Source organism: Dermochelys coriacea, chromosome 1, assembly GCF_009764565.3.
Source record: "Dermochelys coriacea isolate rDerCor1 chromosome 1, rDerCor1.pri.v4, whole genome shotgun sequence".
In the NCBI taxonomy this organism is placed as follows: domain Eukaryota; kingdom Metazoa; phylum Chordata; order Testudines; family Dermochelyidae; genus Dermochelys; species Dermochelys coriacea.
Genome location: NC_050068.2, coordinates 142,680,515 through 142,695,619, shown reverse-complemented (window position 1 = coordinate 142,695,619; position 15,105 = coordinate 142,680,515). Strand labels below are relative to the sequence as shown.

General features: G+C 41.5%; 1 protein-coding gene across 9 annotated transcripts in view; it reads left to right on the top strand.

Moving 5' to 3' along the window:
• The window catches only part of ACOT9 (acyl-CoA thioesterase 9), a 40,545-nt gene extending 35,004 nt beyond the window's left edge, over positions 1 to 5,541 (top strand). For 7 of the 9 annotated variants that reach the window (XM_043504882.1, XM_038416730.2, XM_038416648.2 and 4 more), the window contains 5 exons: positions 1,515 to 1,605; positions 2,875 to 2,960; positions 3,923 to 4,010; positions 4,211 to 4,361; positions 4,675 to 5,541. In XM_043504882.1, the coding sequence (XP_043360817.1) occupies positions 1,515 to 1,605; positions 2,875 to 2,960; positions 3,923 to 4,010; positions 4,211 to 4,361; positions 4,675 to 4,766 (508 nt within the window). In that variant the 3' untranslated portion in view covers positions 4,767 to 5,541. The remainder of the gene's footprint in view (positions 1 to 1,514; positions 1,606 to 2,874; positions 2,961 to 3,922; positions 4,011 to 4,210; positions 4,362 to 4,674) is intronic. The other 2 variants (XM_038417297.2, XM_038417047.2) reach the window with 1 other exon arrangement.
• Positions 5,542 to 15,105: the final 9,564 nt, after the last annotated feature.

Genomic DNA, 15,105 nt, shown 5'->3' with positions numbered 1-15,105 from the left:
GAGGTAATTTAATCCCCTACTGGGCTGTTGGAGCTATTGCACTGGCATTGCAGTCTTGTGCCTTAATAACTGGCTAGACTTCTAAAGGGAAGAGGTGTTCCTTGGCCATAATAATATTTTGCACCTGCTGATCTAAGATTCTCACAGTGTGTTGTAAACATAAATTCTGGCACCCTGTGAGACTTACTGCTTAGCATACTAATTTTACAGATTATGAGGGGTCTGGGAAATAGAGACACAGAGAGGTTATGAGTTATAGACAGGAAAACCAGAGTGAAAGATTTAAAAAATGTAATGGGGGCAAATAATCTGAAAAGTGGCAGAATTAGAAAAGATTAAGAAGTGAAGTGATGATAATAGAGGGAAAAGAAAGCTGAAAATATAATTCTTGTACAATTAGTAATATTTTTAATCTGAAGTGAAACGAGAATCTGGAAAGACAGCAGGAAAGTCAAAGTAAGATACAGAAAGTGATGTGAGAGAAAGGAGGAAAGGGAAGGACAAAAAGGGGTAAGGGAAACATTTTATTACCATTTGTATTTTTAGGGTTTTTTTTAAAATCCCTCTATCTGCATGGTATCTTTAAGCTTTCTGAAGAAGCAGCTGTAGAGTTAGACATGCGCACTCACACAGAGCCAGTCTTGAACTAACTTTATTAATGCAAAGCAGGACTAACAGTACACAAGAAAGTTCTGTAATGTCTATAGAAATAACATTTGAGGAGCTCTTATTTATTCCAATAATTCACAATATATGTCTCTTAAAATTAGTTGTTACATGGCTGAAATTTTCAAGGCTACTTAGTTGATTTAGATATATCTTCCATTTAAAATTAGCAGATGTATGTGTAAATCCCCTAGACAAATTTGCAAATCTTAAACTACGTGTCTGTGATTAATTCATCTGGCATCTTGCGTCTTCTATACCCTAATACAGTGGTTTTCAGCCTTTTTTCATTTGTAAACCCCTAAAAATTTTGAATGTAGGTGGGGACCCCTTTGGAAATCATATAGTTTGCAGATCCCCAGGGATCTGCGGACCACAGGTTGAAAACCACTGCCCTAATAAAAAGGTGAAGGACTTGCTTAGGAAGTGTAGAATGGATTTTTTTGGTTCGCTGGGGTTTTTTGCTAGTTAAACACTTCAGGTCAGGGGACTTGAGAGGTCTTAAGAGCAATGGTTCCCCCTTAGGCACATGCATAAACATTTTGAGCATCAGAGCCTAACTTTACTCATGTGAACAGTCCCACTGAAATGATCCACTTAAAGTTAAATATGAGCATACGTGTTTGAAGGATCGGGGCCTTAGACCAGACACTTGTATTAATCAAGTAGTGGTTTTTGAAGTCTGTCAGAAACTATGTTACTAGCACTTCCATTTTTTCCATTTGAATCCTGGCTTGCTTGGTGTGTGTGCACACACACAGGGTTTTTCTATTTTTGCTGTTGTAGTTTGTTGAGCACTGTTAAAGCTGGATATTGAATGTATTGCCTAAAACCCCTTGTTTCTACAGGACTGTAAGTTTTCGGAGTCGTGTGCTACCACCCAATTCAGTATGGATGGAAGATGCAAAACTTAAGGGTTTGGAGATCTGCCATCCTCAGGTATTTGAAGGAGTACTAATGTGTACAAAAATCATAATGAATGAGTTATGAATCATCTTTAAGGTTGGCGGATCCAAGACATTTAACTAGGGCTTTTTTGTTTTTTTTCTCTGATGTTTAAATATAGTTCTAAATATAAGACTTTTAGCGTTTCTTTTTATTTATCAGAAGAGATAATTTATGCAAAGAAATTACTCCACAGACATCTGCGAGTAATGGGTGTTAATCAAGAGACAGTATCCATCAGTGTTAGTCTTAGGGTTGCCACCCATCCAGTTTTCACCCAGACAGTCTGAATTTCGGCTTGTGTATCTGTGTGCTATTTAACAAGCCCTGATGTCTGGGGGTTTTTTATCTGGGGGGAAGAGGCGGAGCATGGGGCGGGGCCTCAGGGGTCTGATCACCATCCATTAGAAAGGTGGGAACACTAGTTAGTCTAATTTGAGAGCACAAGATTTTGACTGAACAGTTCATATTGTTTTAACAGCTTTTGTCTGCCATGAATAAGATTCTTTTTAAATTAGCGTTTGAATATACCAGCGAGGCTCACAGATTTGTGCAATACAAACCCTAAAGCAGTGTTTCCCAAACTTGTTCCGCCGCTTGTGCAGGGAAAGCCCCTGGCGGGCCGGACCAGTTTGTTTACCTGCCACATCCGCAGGTTCGGCCGATCGCAGCTCCCACTGGCCGCGGTTCGCTGTGCCTGGCCAATGGGGGCTGCTGGAAGTGGTGGCCAGTACGTCCCTCGGCCCACGCCGCTTCCAGCAACTCCCATTGCCTGGAGCAGCAAACCGCAGCCACTGGGAGTCGTGATCGGCTGAACCTGCAGACGCGGCAGGTAAACAAACCGGCCGGGCCCACCAGGGGCTTTCCGTGCACAAGCGGCGGAATAAGTTTGGGAACCACTGGCCTAAAGTTACAAAGGTTTACCTGTAGGGCTTAGCAAATGTACAATTCCAGTAGTACAAATACAGAATTGAAAACACCTGACAGATTCTGCAGGGAGTGTTTTAAGATGGGCTGACCACAATTTTTTTTTTGTTTTTTGATTTTGTTTTGGATGAGGTGAGCTCTTAAGAAGTAAGCATGCTGAGTCATTTAGACTTCTATATATGTTTTAATTGTGCTGTACAGCTGCCAAATACTCATTATGGGAGCTATGTATAATTCCATAACCTAGAAGAAAGATGAATCTGACAGGCTTTACCACGGTGTTGTGTGAGTACGTGCATATTGTTGCCAGTTTGCTGTTTGTGTTTCTAAATGCAGGAACGGAACATTTTCAATAGAATCTTTGGGGGGTTTCTCATGAGGAAAGCATTTGAGCTGGGATGGGCTACTGCCTGCAGCTATGGGTGAGTTTCAGGTTTTCAGTATTTGTGTAATCCAGAACATTTTGTGCGTTTGTTAATAGGGTAGGGGAAACCAACCTACAAAATAAGAGTTCAACAGTCAATGGAAAATATGTATAGTTGGGATAGAAAAGGGTTTGATATTTGAATGGCTATTCTAACAGCAGGGCACATCAGTAACCACTGTAACTTTAGCCTAATCAGGGTCAGAACACACCTTTCATTGTCACTAATAACTCTAAATTTGCATACCAGAGTCCGGGAGCTCAGATTTTACGATCTGTTTCTGGGAAAATATGTAACTGATGGAATTTTGTTTTATTTTTAAAGTGCCTTTCTGTGCTACTATCACTAACTCTTGGAGATACACACACTGGCTAAAAATGTCTAATATGGGTTCTTGTAGGTATTACATCTTGTTACATCTGTGATTTGATGAATAGCTTATGAACTTTACCTTACAGCCACTTACTCTTAAAAACTTGACTAGGTCCCTGATCTTGCAAACACTTACAAACCTTCCCAACTTTAAGTACATGAGTATCCCCATTGAAGTCTCTGGGACTACACATATTCTGAAAGTTAAGCACGTGTGTAAGCTTTTGCAGGAGTGAGGCCTGAGTGAAGAGGACTAGACAAACCAAAAGAGGCAGAAAATTGTGTTTTGACTCTAGTACATAATGTTGCTAGAGTATGAGGTGTAGTAGAAGTGGATGGGAGCCAGTACTGCGGCAGGAGTACATGCATCATCGCCTTTATGCTGGCATTCCCTCAGGATATTTGTTTTCTTCTTGGCACCCTGGCAATATTTTTTAGCAATTCTTATTGGTTTTTATATTTATGTGGTTTTTATATTCAGTTTCAGATACATTTTGCATTAAAAATAATTGAAATTGTTTCAACTTGTGCAGAGACAAGTAGCTGCTCTTGAATACAAAGTGCCTTTTTTCCCCCCCCTCTGCCAGAGGTTCCAGACCTTATGTAGTAGCTGTAGACGATATCATGTTTCAAAGACCAGTTGAGATTGGATCCCTATTACTGCTTTCTGCACAGGTAGGAGTTGGTCTCTTTTCAAACAGCCATAAAGCTTATTCAGCTTGATGTCTTCATTCTCAATCATTGGCAATGAACAATGAGTTAGGAAAGAGAAACTGACTTCCAATGTAAAGCAGTGGAATTAATTCTTCTTCTATCTTGTCCCCTTTCTGTAGTGTAAATGATAAAATAATAACTGTGTCCACTGTTCTGTTTAGGTTTGTTTTACAGAAAAAAACTATATCCAGATTAGAGTACACAGTGAGGTTTATGATTCAGATACCAGAGAGCACAAGACAACCAACATCTTCCATTTCACTTTTATGTCAGAAAGAGAGGTACCACAGATTGTCCCAAAAACATATGGTGGTAAGTGGCATCTCATTAAATGCATCTCATTAAAACTTTGTTCTTGGAAGGGAAAGACCTATTTTCTATTTGCTGGTGGAGCATACTTAATTTTTAATAGACTACTACTACTGGTAGAGTAACACAAAATGCCCCTTCATGCTAAACTGTATTTATTCTATACCCTGCCATAATTCAAGTGTATTTCATATTGCTTCTCAAACTTGGTCTTCTGTGTAGTGCCCAGTATACACTCTAGAGGCTGAGTTTTTTTTAAAGTGACAATTTTTTAAAAATACTCTTCTCTCTCTCTCCTTTATTCCTGTCATTTCAGAGTCCATGTTGTATTTAGATGGGAAGCGGCACTTCAGTGCCTCCATGAAAGAAACCAGAGAAGTGAAGATAACAACTACTGCAGCACCATAGCAAATTGTTAGCTTTGGAGATACCTCTGCCAAAGATTGCTAGCTTCCTATGCACAATGTATCAGTGATGGTATTCCTGCTCTTTAATGCGATGTGGTCATCAGTGTAGGCATATTGGAAAGTGGTTTGTTTTTGTACAAAAAGACAATCATTTAGCGCTATTTATATAACTAGCTGTAGGCACAAAGATGTTGTACAGCTTTTCCCTCTCCTCTCCCTTTAGAGCTTCCATAGTTAAGATGTATACCACCTTAAAATTCTGCTGTGACAGGCTGTTCATGTTAGCATAGAGGGATTGAAAAACATAGTCCAGAAAACTTTAAAGGGATACTACCATTGAGAAGTCTCAGTTTTGTCACCATTCCCATCTCTTCTCTCCTACACACACTTGTGCTTCTCGTTATGGTCCCTGATACAGGAAAGCTATCATCTCTCTAAAATGAGGGCTGCAAATGTTGAAATCCTGTTTGATCATTTTTGTGCAAATCTGACCCAGGATCGTGTCTAAGTTAAAATCAGCCTCCTATTGGTTCTCGGGAACAGGCGCATCTGGGCAGCGGAAGGACAGTGTGATGTGCACATCTGCGTCATAATCCTTGCAATCAGGTGTGTATTTGTCTGCTGATGGGCTCTCACAAGATTGCTGCAGCCCTTGTTTTGAAGAATTGATGATTTGTGTTTCCTGTTTCTTTTGAGGACACACTCATTTTTGCAATGAATGAAATGGCCAAATGTGAAGTTTACAGATATCTTTGTGTGGGAGATCCCACCAGTACTATATACTCCTTTTTGTATTCTTTTATATAAGTGGTTCAGTAAACAAAAGATGACTAGGGCAAATTCCTGAGAGAATTATTCCCTAAAGCTTTTAGGCGAAATACAGTGCAGATGCTATTGGCAGGGTGTTATGTACGTGTGGAGGAGAAGGCAGGCTTTTTAGAACAGAGCATTATGTTCCAGCTTTGTGTGGAGGCTGCTAGAACAGCAAGTGGATTGAGCTGATCCATGCAGAAGTCAGGGCCCAGTGACCCTGTTGAGCAGTTTACAGGCCAGGTCCTGAGGTGGAAAGATAGCAGTGTTCTCAGACCCAGAAAGATTCCAACCAGATGAGAGAGAATCCTCAGCTGGACCATAGACTGGTTTTTGTTGGTACTAAGGTGGCAATAATGAAGCACTGCACCAAAGGATTATTTTGTATGTATGAAGTGCAAAGCAGTATTCCATTGTAGAGGGACTCTGACACCAGCTGAAGTCTCAGAGAAATAATAGGACCTCTATAAAATGGATTACAAAGGGAAGACTTAGATCTGGCTGAGAACAACGATGGGATAGCTGTGGAGGAAGATGGAACAATCTCCACAATCTCTAAGGTGGCACAAGTACTCCTTTTCTTTTTTTAAAAATACAGACTAACACAGCTGCTACTCTGAAATCTCCACTTAAGTACCTTAGAAAAACCTCTTGCATGGCAGCAAAAGAAGAAAAGGGAAAGTTCATGTGGAAGCATGCAGCCTAGAAACTGGCATATATGTTACACCCTTGACAAGACCGAGCGAGGAAGATTAGAAGGAACAGAGGCAAAACACAGACAGCCCATCAGTCAGTAAAAGGCAATTACTGAAAGGGAGCCACCAAAGAGTAATATAGATAATAGATGTAATATTAGACTTTTGATTAGTACTATGCAACATTGATTTTAAAATTACCACTATGCAATACCAGTAAAGCCCATATTAACTGGATTAAGAACTGGCTAACAGATGGGTCTCAAAAAGAAGTTGTCAGTGGTGAATCATCATCAGGTGTGGGGTTTTCTGGTGGAATTCTGCAGGGCTCAGTACTAGGCCTGATGCTTTTCATCAATGATGCAGAAGTAAATATAAAATCACTGCTGATAAAATGTGTGGATGCCACAAAGGTTGGTGGAGAGATAATTAATGAGGATAGGGCAATCCTACAAAGCAATCTGGATCACTTTGTAAGATGGACCTATTCAAACAAATGCATTTTAACACAGCCAAATGCCAGGTCATACATTTTGGAACAAGGAATGCAGGCCATACCTGCAGAATGGGGGCCTGTATCCTGGAAAGTAGTGACTGAAAAGTATTTAGGGCTCATAGTGGACAAGCAATTCAACTTGAAATCCCAATGTGATGTGGCAGAAAGGACTAATAGGATCCATGGGTGTATAAACGGGGAAGTGGCGAGTAGAGTGAGGAGGTGATTTTACCTCTGTATATGGCAGTAGTGAGACCAATTCTGGAATGGTTTTGAAAAATTGGAAAGGGGGCAAAGAGCCACAAAAATGATTTTGGAAACTGAAAAGCATGCCTTACAGAGAGAGAGACTTAAATAGCTCAATTTGTTTAGCTTATCAAAAAGATTGAGATGACTTGATTACAGTGTATGAGGGAGAAAATCCTGGGTACGAAAGGGCTCTTTAATCTAGTGGAGAAATGCACAACAAGAACCAATCGCTGAAAGTTGTACACAAAAATTCAAATTAGAAAAAAGGCACCGATTTTTAAGAGTGAGGGTGATTAACTGTTGGAACAAACTACCAAGGGAGGTGGTGGATTCTTCATCTCTTGATGTCTTCAAATCCAGAGTGGATGCCTTTCTGAAAGATGTTTTAGCCAAACAAGTTACTGTGCTCAATACAGGGATAACTGGGTGAAATTCTTTGGCCTGTGTTATCCAGGAAGTCAGACTAGATCTAATGGTACCCGCTGGCCTTAAAAATCAGCAAGTGAGTCTTATCCACAAAGTGATTTCAGTGTGCAGCAAGCTGGAGTGTAAATTTACATCACCATGTGGAGAAGCCATTAGAAGAAGCAAGTAATCTTGGTCTTTGACTCAGCAATCAATAAGGGATTACATTGATAGAACTAAGCACTATAGTAGGATCTTATTTGAGGATAAAAACATCTGAGAAATTCAGAATCCTGGTGTGAACTCTTCCACTTGTAGTAAAGTCAGGCCATTGTTTTTAAAAGGAATTTAAAATAGCTCATTTCCATTAATATTAAAAGGAAACAAAATTCAACTGTACACTGTGTTACTGTGACATTCCCTAGGGTACAGTCTGGATTGCTGAACAGCTGTGTCCCCTCAATTCTCCAACCTGGGGTGCCTTTCACACTGCTTTGCTGTGGAAACAACCATTCCTGGTCTATTCACACACAGCCTCTAGCATGCAAAGTCACTCTCAGCTGAATGAGATGAGTGCTCTAGCCAGTCACTCTTGAATTATATTGCAGAGTGACACCAGCAAATTCTCAGTTCTAGACTTGTCTTCAGAAATATGCATCTTGCACTGCTCAGGTCTTTCCTTCTGTGCAGTATAAGCTCATAGAAAGTCTGTCATTTTACTAATAGAAAATGATATGCACAAACCCTGTCATCTCAAATGAAGTTCCCAAACATTTCAACCCAAACACACTGGTTTATATAAAACAATAAAACAAGTTTGTAAACTACAGAAAGATAGATTGGTTTCAGAGTAGCAGCCGTGTATGTATTCGCAAAAAGAAAAGGAGTGGCTACTTCAGCCCAGTTGCGCTGCTGGGAAGTGAGGCAGCGTGTTTTGGTGGTGCGACCACCTTCCACTAATAAGGGCCTGGGCTGGGACCCGGTGGAGTAGGGTAGGCCGGGGTCCCCCTGCCACCAGCCCCACCCCTGGGATGGCGGCCTACTCACCTGAGGCCAGAAGGCCTTGTATAGACTTGTGTTGCTGCCTGCCCTAGCCAGGAGGCTTGGGCTAAAGACTGCTCATTGCTCTGCCCTGCTCAGAGGGCCAGAGCCACAGACTGTTGTTTGCTGTCAGTCCTGATTTTCCTTACTAGGACTAACAATTATTTATTGCTCTGTGTTGCCCAGGGGTCAGAGCCCAGACTGTTAACTGTTGTGTGCCCTGCCAGGAGGCTGAGAGCCATAGACTGATGATTACTTGGCCCCAACCAGTGGGGCATGAGCCCAACTACTGTTGCCTGACACAGTGAGGTAGAATGGCCTCCCTCCCCACTGGATAGCATGGGACCACTACATATAACTTTTTTTTGGCTTTGCTTTAAGGTAGTTGACTTGCTAAAGGCGCTTGTGACGGATATTAAGGTAACTAATCACAGAGGAGAGGTAGGTGGTGTGACGTTACACCCCATATTCTTCATAGAAATATGTTTATGATATGTATATGGCATAACTAAGATGCATTTTATGCAAGATGGCTCATGTAAGGTATCATTGGAAAGGTTGTGATTTACTGAATGTGATTATCCAATTAGTATGCATGTATCATTTCTGTATCTAAAGTTAGGAATATTGACTAACAATTGCAATTGGGTGTGTATTTGCGAGACATCCACTAGACACCTGGCCATCACAGCCTTGATGGGCCATTAGGAAGAAACAATAATGCCTTCCTGAGAGGCATCTTCGGACATAGCTGTGACACTACCAGGTTAGGTGATAAGATCACCTGCTACATAATACCACCTTGGACACTGCTGGTACTTTTCCTCTGTAGGGGATGGGGATCAAACAAAGGTTACTTGCCTTTGGTAAAGCCTTTTTATGGCTGGAGAGGGGGTTAATCTTGACTCTCCTCCATTGTCTACCCAAGAAGAAAGACGGCTGAAAGTACCTGAAGGGACAAAGGAACTAACCTGAGGGGAAAGGCAAGGGTGAGTCCAGACTGAGACAGAGGTCCAGTCTGTAAGAAGAAATGACAAACTCTAAGCTACAGAAACTCTGCCAACTTGCCTAAAATAACATTTAGGGTGACAAATTACTTCTTGAAACCAGTCTCTTTAAGATCTTAAGCTTAGTATGTGTGTTTTGTTTTATTTGCCTCAGTAATCTGATTTGTTCTGTTTGCTATCCCTTATAATCTGCTTTTTATAGTTAATAAATTTGTTTAGTTTATTAAACACAGTTTGTGCAATTTCTAAATGGGGGAGATTGGGGAAGAAGTTGTCCATACCCCTCTCCACATTGGGGGAGAGGGTGAATTTTTATGAGCTTGCACTGTGCAGATTTTTCTATACAGCGCAAGACAATATACCTTTGGGTCTGCACTCCAAGGGAGGTGGGCACCTGAGTGCTGGTGCAAGTCCTTTAAGTTGAGTCTTCCCAGAGCTGATCTCAGTGTTTGTGTCTTTCTGCAGCTGGGTGTGGTCCTGTGTGCTAGAGGAGACTTAAGAGCCTGGCTCAGCAAGACAGGGTAAAAGGGTCCAGGCGGGCACAGTGGCATCCCAGTATATCAGGGGGCATCTTAAAGTGGGGCAACCCATCACAGGTGGCATGTTGTCATGGATTAAAAATTAGTTGAGAGAACAAAAACTAGGAATAAATATTCAGTTTTCATGACACAAGTTTACTAATGAGGTGTCCTAAGGCTCTGCACTAGGAGGAGCTATTTAATGATTCAGTGAAGTTGCAAAATTTGTGGATAACACGTTTGCTTTAGTTAGCTCAGAATCGAGCAAATAACTTAAGATTTACCCAGCACCAGGGAAATGGGCAACACAATTACAGATGAAATTCGCTAATGGCAAGGTAATGCTTATGGGGAGAAACAATTTGAACTACTTGTACACATTGGTGGAATGCATAGTAGTGGAAGCGCTGTGTGTCAAGTTCCTGGTGCTTTGGACTTAGAGATGTACTCCAATCAGATGTTACCTCAAAGTAACTAATGAAGGCTGGTTTCAGCAAAAAGAACAGGAGTACTTGTGGCACCTTAAAGGCTAACAAATTTATTAAGAGCATAAGCTTTCGTGGACTACAGCCCAATTCATCAGATGCATAGAATGGAACATATAGTAAGAAGAAATATATATACATACAAATAAGTTGGAAGTTGCCATACAAACTCTGAGAGGCTAGTTAGTTAAGATGACCTATTATCAGCAGGAGAAAAAAACTTTTGTAGTGATAATCAAGATGGCCCATTTAGACATTTGACAAGAAGGTGTGAGGATACTTAACTTTAGGGAAATAAGTTCAATATGTGTAATGACCCAGCTACTCCCAGTCTCTATTCAAATCCAAGTTAATGGTATCTAGTTTGCATATTAATTCAAGTTCAGCAGTTTCTCATTGGAGTCTGTTTTTGAAGCTTTTCTGTTGCAAAATTGCCACCCTTAAATCTTTTACTGAGTGGCCAGAGAGGTTGAAGTGTTCTCCTACCAGTTTTTGAATGTTATGATTCCTGATGTCAGATTTGTGTCCATTTATTCTTTTTCATAGAGACTGTCCGGTTTGGCCAATGTACATGGCTGAGGGGCAGTGCTGGCACATGATGGCATATATCACATTGGTAGATGTGCAGGTGAACGAGCCCCTGATGGCGTGGCTAATGTGATTAGGTCCTATGATGGTGTCACTTGAATAAATATGTGGACAAAGTTTGCATCGGGCTTTGTTGCAAGGATAGGTTCCTGGGTTAGTGTTTTTGTTGTGTGGTTGCTGGAGAGTATTTGCTTCAGGTTGGGGGGCTGTCTGTAAGCAAGGACTGGTCTGTCTCCCAAGATCTGTGAGAGCGAGGGATCATTTTTCAGGATAGGTTGTATATCTTTGATGATGTGCTGGAGAGGTTTTAGTTGGGGGCTGAAGTTGATGGTTAGTGGTGTTCTGTTATTTTCTTTGTTGGACCTGTCCTGTAGTAGGTGACTTCTGGGTACTCTTCAGGCTCTGTCAATCTGTTTTTTCACTTCAGTAGGTGGGTATTGTAGTTTTAAGAATGCTTGATAGAGATCTTGTAGGTGTTTGTCTCTATGTGAGGGGTTGGAGCAAATGCGGTTGTATCGTAGAGCTTGGCTGTAGACAATGAATCGCGTAGTGTGTCCTGGATGGAAGCTGGAGGCATGTAGGCAAGTATAGTGGTTAATAGGTTTCTGGTATAGGGTGGTGTTTATGTGACCATCGCTTATTAGTATAGTAGTGTCCAGGAAGTGGACCGCTTGTGTGGATTGGTCTAGGCTGAGGTTGATGGGGGATGGAAATTGTTGAAATCATGGTGGAATTCCTCAAGGGCGTCTTTTCCATGGGTCCAAGTGATGAAGATGTCATCAATGTAGTGCAAGTAGAGTAGGGTCATTAGGGGACGAGAGCTGAGGAAGCGTTGTTCTAAATCAGCCATAAAAATGTTGGTATACTGTGGGGCCATGCGGGTTCCCCATAGCAGTGCCGCTGATTTGAAGGTATACATTGTCCCCAAATGTGAAATAGTTATGGGTGAGGACAAAGTCAAAGTTCAGCCACCAGGTTTGCCGTGACATTATCAGGGATACTGTTCCTGACGACTTGTAGTCCATCTTTGTGTGGAATGTTGGTGTAGAGGGCTTCTACATCCAGAGTGGCCAGGATGGTGTTTTCAGGAAGATCACCGATGGATTGTAGTTTCCTCAGGAAGTCAGTGGTGTCTCTCCTCAGGCCCTACGTTACCAGCACTCCCAGCTATCTTCGAGAGTCCACAGATCCAGACAATCCTGCTGTCAGGGTGCCAGTGCCTGAGATGATGGGGCGTCCAGGATTTCCAGGTTTATGGATCTTGGGAAGCAGATAGAATACCCCTGCTTGGGGTTCTAGGCATATGTCTGCACAGATCTGTTCCTGTGCTTTTTCAGGGAGTTTCTTGAGTAGATGGTGCAGTTTCTTTTGGCAATCCTCAGTGGGATCAGAGGATAATGGCCTGTAGAATGTGGAGTTAGAGAGCTGCCTAGCAGCCTCTTGTTCATATTCCGGCCTATTCATGATGACGACAGCACCTCCTTTGTCAGCCTTTTTGGTTATGATGTCAGAGTTGTTTCTGAGGCTGTGGATGGCATTGTGTTCTGCACGGCTGAGGTTATGGGGCAAGTGATGCTGCTTTTCCATAATTTCAGCCCGTGCACGTTGGCGGAAGGACTCTATGTAGAAGTCAAGTCTGTTGTTTCGACCTTCAGGAGGAGTCCACGCAGAATCCTTCTTTTTGTGTTGGTAGGAAGGTCTCTGTGGTTAGTATGTTGTTCAGAGGTGTGTTGGAAATATTCTTTGAGACGGAGATGTCGAAAGTAGGATTCTAGGTCACCACAGAACTGCATCATGTTCATGGGCCTGGAGGGACAAAAAGAGAGGCCCCGAGATAGGACAGATTCTTCTGCCGGGTAAGAGTATAGCTGGAAAGATTAACAATATTGTTGGGTGGGTTGAGGGAACTACTGTTGTGGCTCGTTTAGTTTTTGTCCTTTTTCCTTCGTAGAGAAGCTAGAGTTTGTGTTGTAAATGGCTTGTCTAGTTTTTGTAAAACTTCTACTGGGATAAATGTATCTTCTCAGTGAAGGAGGGCAGCCACCGTTTTGTAATACATGATCACAAATTAGATCCATTTTGAATTCTGGGATACTGGTGGATGCCAGGAGCTGCCACGGTCAACTACAAATTATTTCATTTTGGGCTGATGAAAAGTATGACCTTTTCCCTCTGATGTAACCCTTATCAGTGTTAGGCATGCCTTTGTTGTTTAGTTTGTTTTGTTGTAATGTGCCTTACAGGGGATTGCCCACACAGATCACATGGAAGCTTGAAACTAATACAAACTGTTATGGTCTCTTTATAAAGAGAGGCTTCGGACTGGGAATACAGCACATGGTGCTCCAGCATCTGCAACGGCTAACCACTAAATAATAGATACTGGCAGATAAAACAAACCCTCTGTGAACAAAACCTTACCAGTCCTCAGCCCAATTTCTCCCCAGATATCTTGGTGATGAGTCTTGTGCCATAGGCAAAGGCTAACAGATCTGAGACAGTGTGTGTGTGCTTTTCTCCCTCTCTGCAATTCAGCCATATTTGATGTCAGCAATGTGCTGGAGCACCCTTGCTGTAAATGAGGAGGCTGCCCCAAGACATTCACAGCTTTTGAATTCCCTCCCGTCTTGTACACTGTATCTCGGTGCTGTTAGCCTTTAGCCATGGCACAAAGCTCTTCTCTCCCAGACATCTGCGGAGAAACTAAGTTGAGGATTGAAGAAGTTTTGTTTGCTGCGGGGTTGTTTTACTTGCCAGTATGTATTTATTTACGTTGCAACAGCACCCCAGAGCCTTGCACAGGATGGAGTCCCTATTGTGCTAGGTGCTACGTGAATACCTGTTCACTGCCCAGAAAAGTTCACCCAATCTAAGAAATTTACACTAGTGAGAGCAGTGTATTGTATAGTTTGGTGAAATTAAATTCCATCCAGATGTCCAGGGCCCGAGATGCTGTCTCATCATCATTCTGTAGTTATGAAAAAATCAAATTCTAACACGACACTGTGTAAGAATAATAAGCTTCAGTGGCAATGTAGAAAGTCACTTTTTACTCTTTCAAGAATCACACTACGATTTTTAGGAAGAGAGGTGGACACTATTCATAATATCAGATGCTGCTTTACTGACTGCACACAATGTTGTATCTTTTTTTTTTTTGGTTCATAAATGACCTTATGTTAAAGAGATCAAAGTGCGGGAAGAGCACTCATGCAGACAATGTGCATTTAGGAGGAATTTCAGGTTCTGGTGGTGATCGAGCATGTTTTAGAGGTGATGTTCTTGTCTCTTGTAGGAAGAAATGTGTGCACGTGAACCCCAAAGGTTTATGATGGCTAATATTATCCAATCCACTGGGCACAGAAATGCTGGTCTTGGAGAAGACTCCCCAATTCTCCTGCTCTAAATTAAGAGCAAAGAAAACAGTTGGAGAGGAACAGGAAAAAGATTCAGGTCATAATGTGAAAGGAGCATCATCCACCAGACTATGGGAATTTTAAATACACTAGAATCTTCCTTTTATATTAGCATGTACCCCAAAAGTTTTAAGTGTTAGAAAAAGTTAAGTAGATAAAACTAGATCCTTTTCTAAAAGTGGTGTAGCTCCATTTATTTCAGTTGAACTATGCTGACTGACACTTGCTGAGAATCTGGTTCTTAATGTTAGACTGAAGAAAAACTAAAATGTTTTCAAACTAAAATTCCTCTTTGTCTGAAGTTGAACTCCTTTAAACTGTATTCCTGGCTTCAGACTTCATTACAGCTCATTGTATTAATTTGTAGAATATGGTCTCTGACTCATAATGAACATTTGGCAGGTGGCAATTTCTCAGCTACAGCTTCTAAGATGTCATCAAAAATAGAAAGTTAGGGCTTTATAGAAAACCACTGGGAGGGAAATTCTGGTATCTTTTTGAAAAAGCAGCAAAGGCATAAAGGATTTTATGAATTAAGCTTTTGTGGAAATTAAGTGATCTATCCAAAATGAGATTCCTAAAACTAAGTCTATATAGCTAAGGAAATGATATAGTCTGTCTGTCTGTCTG